The sequence below is a fragment of the Artibeus jamaicensis genome, unplaced genomic scaffold, assembly GCF_021234435.1.
Source record: "Artibeus jamaicensis isolate MK-2021 breed Jamaican fruit bat unplaced genomic scaffold, CSHL_Jam_final contig_477, whole genome shotgun sequence".
Lineage (NCBI taxonomy): Eukaryota > Metazoa > Chordata > Mammalia > Chiroptera > Phyllostomidae > Artibeus > Artibeus jamaicensis.
This window is the reverse complement of record NW_026521854.1, coordinates 9130223-9135183: the sequence shown is the minus strand read 5'-3', so window position 1 is coordinate 9135183 and position 4961 is coordinate 9130223. Positions and strand designations below refer to the sequence as shown.

At 39.5% G+C, this 4961-nt stretch overlaps 1 protein-coding gene across 1 annotated transcript; it reads left to right on the top strand.

The window, feature by feature from the left end:
• The first annotated feature begins 789 nt into the window (after positions 1–789).
• Positions 790–4514, top strand: LOC128627857 (olfactory receptor 7A10-like). Its single transcript, XM_053668139.1, has 2 exons — positions 790–923; positions 3554–4514. The coding sequence occupies exons 1-2, from the start codon at positions 790–792 to the stop codon at positions 4512–4514; spliced, it is 1095 nt and encodes a 364-aa protein (XP_053524114.1).
• The last annotated feature ends 447 nt before the right edge of the window (positions 4515–4961 follow it).

The window sequence follows — 4961 nt, the reverse complement described above, 5'->3', positions numbered from 1 at the left end:
AATAAAATAAAGTAAAAAATAAAAAGTAAGAAAATAATGCATTTCCTGAATGTGTAACAATGAAGCAAAAAATTAAAATGTACATAGACAATTAGAAAAAAATAAAAATAAATAAAATAAAATAAAAAAGAAAAGTCTATAAGGTACTAAGTTCAGATTATATAGCATAAAATAATCAAAGGGTACCTCTCAAAATTAGCACATAATTTATAATGAAACATTAAATGACAGCTCATAACTTGTGATATTAATTAGAAATTTCTATTTATTTTGAGAAACACACCAGGAAGTCAGGCAGTGTGGTAGCCAGTATTGTATATCAAAGGAACACAGTTCTCCCCTCATTGAAGAGGGGATAGCAATGCTCTGGAGACATCAGAGCAGTGTTGCTATCACAAATAAGTTCTTGGGTATCAAAAGTTCTGATGGGTTTCATAGTCTTAGACTTTGGAGAAAATGTTCACTCAGTGTTGGAAAAAAGTACTAGGAGGTGAGACCTCTGGGAAGCAGATGAGACCCAAGACAAGGAGTCATAAAATCTAAATCCACCTGGCTTCTAACATGGTCTTTTGAGATCTGAGAATCATTAGGAAAAATTCTCTTCCTGTTAGTTAGAGGCCCGAGGGGAAATCACGTACTTAGATGTAGGAATAACACAAGGGAAATGTGTCCGATGTGCCCATATACAGAGAGTTGTGAATATCTACCCATGCAGTACCTGAGCTTGTACATAGATGGTAGACAGGACATGGTTGTTGCTGTTGATTCCTAAGTTTTGCTCGAGAACTGATGCTTCACTCCTTCCTACTGTCTTGTGTGGGACAAAACTTCAGTCTCCATCATCAGCCCTACAGGGAACAATTCTCACTTACACATGGAAACCTTCCTTTCAGAAAACCCATCCAGGGGAGTCTGAGAGCCTGGTAGGTACATCAGGAAAGGGTCAGAGAGAATGGGACCTGAGAACTTTTACTGAGTCACTAGGACCCTAATCATACCAGTCCTGAGACCAGATATCTCTGTATTCTTGGTTAAGGAACTAATTTATACTTAGTTTACTTAATATGTTAACAAAGATGTGTCTGTTTGAATCTGCTCTCCAGGGCCAAGTAATGGGCCTGGGAGTCCAGTTGGAAGATGCTGTGCAATGAATGAGATGCATGAAATGGCTACAGGAAAATGAAAACACTTGTGAGTGATTTTCCTGATTGGGGAGAAAGAAATGGAACATTGGGTGTGGAGAACAGTGCAGTGAGTTGAGAGCATTTGTACTAAAATCCCAAGACAGGATGTGTTTCAGCATGTTTTGTATTCATTGAAAGATCCAGCCAGTAGAAGTAGACAGCATCTTGCAGTAGCAGTTAAGGAGACAGACATTGCAGTATCTTCTCTCATGCTTCATATTCACATGAGAAAATATTTAATAAGTCTAAATGGAATCCTAAATAGTTCTACTTCATTGCTGGTGAGGCTCATATATTTTAGGATTTTGTGTCCTTTTATGTCTCTATTCAAACTGTAGAAATTCCTATCCCACACTCAGCCTTTTTATGCAGTGCACATTTTTATATACACTGAATGAGAGATTCTGTCATGCTCTTGGTAATATAAATTGAGGGCTCACTCTATTCTAGCCAAAGTAGAATGCTGAGAGACAATAGTTTTGAAAATTCAGAAATTAAAAAATTAAGGCCACACATTGTATCTTAAATCTTAATGATACCAAGGCATCCTAGTTCACGTTTATATTTATGCCATGATGACTTCACTGTCCTGCTAATGAGGTGGAAATCTCCAAATATCTTTAAATTTCTGTTCTAATCCCTGTTGATTTTTAAAGTAAAATATACTTTCCCAAGGAAGCTAATCAATGCAGACATTTAAGCTCAGTCCCTCCATCACATGTCACTGACTTTATTAGACTGTTGAGACTGCTGGGAAACACTCCCACACCAGTTGTTCTCAGTGACCACAGTTATGGTCATACAGTTCTAGGTGTCAGAGCTTGCCACAAGTCTCACTGGCTAATCTTAAGGTGTCTGAGGGGCTAGTTTTATCTTAGAGGCTCAGGAGAGAGCCTCCCTTCTTAATTCCAGTTTGTGTTCTGACCACCTGCATTCCTTGGCACAGGGCCCTCCCTCCTTCGTCAAAGCCAGCAGTGGCACATTTTCTCCTGGTCTCCCTCTCGGCATCTAGGGGAGCACTGTGCTGACCTTCTCCTCCTGGATGATCCTACTCATCTTCTACCTTCAAGTCAGCCAATTAGCAGCCCTGTTGTTTCTTCTGCTACCCTCATCCTTCAGCTAATATAAAAAACATCATATTCAAACATACTGTGGATTAGGACATGAATATCCTACAGAAGTTACAATTCTGCCTGCTACAAATTCTTTTTCAGAATACTATGATTATGTGTCACTCAAGGGTCCTTATATAAAAGATACACAGATTTAATGATAGCCTCTGGAATGAGTGAATACACTCTTTTGACAAAACTCTACACAAAGATGATGTTTGAATCACAGGAACTGAAACAACTTGTAATTGAGTCTAACACAGAAGCACAGCCTTTCCTCCCAGAGAGTGGTCCACAGACAGGAACTGCAGAATCAACACCACCTGGGTGCTTGTCAGATACACAGCTTCTCTGAGTCTGAAAGACCTGCTGAGTCAGATTCTGAATTTGAGTTAGAATTCTGGGTACACTATATGCATTTGAAACTGAAGCAATGCTGATCTAAACTAGATTTTGTTACCTTTTATAATTTACATTTGGGGATGGATTATAAATACAGGGGTATTTATTTGTGTGAACATGAATTGTAGAGGTTTAGTGGTATCCCTTCAGGCATTGCTAAGTGTAAAGACATTTCCAGTTGAGACCCACTGACTGGAAGAAACCAGAAAAAATCATAACCAAGGCCCAATATATATTCTGATATTGCCTCTGAGAAAATTTCTAAACACCTTCAGCTTCTCCCTAAGGCCTTGGTACCAGCCATCCTTCCCCATTACCAGATACACACTTGCTCATACAACCTTGATCTCCCTCCCTTTCTCTCTTGAGTTGAGCGTGCAAATGTCACTTGTTGGCAGGTGTTTCCTAAAAAACCATGAGAAATAGAACAGCCTGGATACTTTCCCTTTAGACCTGCTTCATAGAATTTGTCACCATGTGTAATGTCATATTTATTCCTATTTTTTGCTTCTATATTCTTTTTCCAATACTGGCTTGTAGGGACTCGTGTTCTTCAGTGCCATCTACTCATAGCTTAGACAGTGCAGAACACACAATCAGCACTCCATTTGTATTCCGGAAAAATTTGAATAATTTCTCTTTAATACTGTAATTAGACTAACACCTTAGGGAAGAAAAGAGATTGGGACAAAAATTAATGCTCTAGTGAACACAGAAAAATCATAGCAGAGAAGAGATCTATTCCAAAATACTGAAATTAATATTTTAACTACAACATATAAATGGTAGGATTAAAGCTATTTAATACTGCTTTGTGTGAAAATTGCTTTTGTTCTTTTTCTCTTTTTTTGAAAGTCACCTCTACCTCATGGATTCAGGGAACCTTACAAGAGAGTTGGAATTTCTCCTCCTGGGACTATCAGAGGCACCAGAACTGCAGCCCCTCCTATTTGGGCTGTTCCTCTCCATGTACCTGATCACTGTGTTGGGAAACCTGCTCATCATCCTGGTGTTCAGCTCAGACTCCCACCTTCACTCCCCTATGTACTTCTTCCTCTCCAACCTGTCTTTGGTAGACATCTGTTTCACCTCTACCATCGTCCCAAAGGTGCTACTGAATATCCAGACACAGAGCAAAGCCATCACCTATTCAGGATGCATCACTCAGATGGGTTTTTCCTTACTCTTTGCAGTATTGGATGATATCCTCCTGACTGTGATGGCCTATGATAGATTTGTGGCCATCTGCCACCCCCTGCACTACATGGTCATTATGAACCCTCGGCTCTGTGGACTACTGGTTCTGGTGTCCTGGGTCATAAGTGCTCTGCATTCTCTGTTACAATGTTTGATGATGTTGCGGCTGTCCTTCTATCCAGAATTGGAAATCCCCCACTTTTTCTGTGAACTCAATCAGGTGACCCAACTCGCCTGTTCTGACACATTTCTTAATAATGTTGTGATTTATTTTGTAACTATGCTACTAGGTGGTGGTCCTCTGGCTGGGATCCTCTACTCTTACTCTAAGATTGTGTCCTCTATACGGGCAATTCCATCAACTCAGGGGAAGTATAAAGCATTTTCCACCTGTGCATCTCACCTCTCAGTTGTCTTCTTATTTTATGGTACAATCCTAGGAGTGTATCTCACCTCTGCTGGTACCCACAGCTCACACTCCAGTGCAACAGCCTCAGTGATGTACACTGTGGTCACACCCATGCTGAACCCCTTCATCTACAGTCTCAGGAACAAGGACATAAAGAGAGCTCTCAAAAGATTCTTTGTGGTGGCAAGTACACAAGGGACAAAAACTTGAGGGTGAAAAAGTATCCTTCCCTTTTTTGCCCTAAGATTCAAAAACAGAAATTGTGATAATTTAATCAGATTTGGGTTTTGAACTTGCTAATTTTTTATGTCCTGGAATTACCTTTCTTTCAATCTCTCTATACAGTTTAAACCACCATTTTATTAAGCTTTCTACTTTGCCTATTATATATGCAGTTTTTCCCTTTGTCCACTTTTCAAAAGCAAAAAGTTTTTTCCAACCTTGATCAGATATTCTCGGAACTGTTTCTTTTTTTGTTTGTTTGTTTGTTTGTTTGTTTTATTACAGTACTTTTATTTCTCTTTTTTTAAATTTTATTTAGTTATTTTTCAAGTACAGTTTTTTGTCTATTTTTCCCATCCCAGCCTCCCCCGCCCCTTGCTCCCCACCTCCCTCCCATTTCCACCCCCCTTAGTTCTCGTCCCTGTGTCCTTCCTA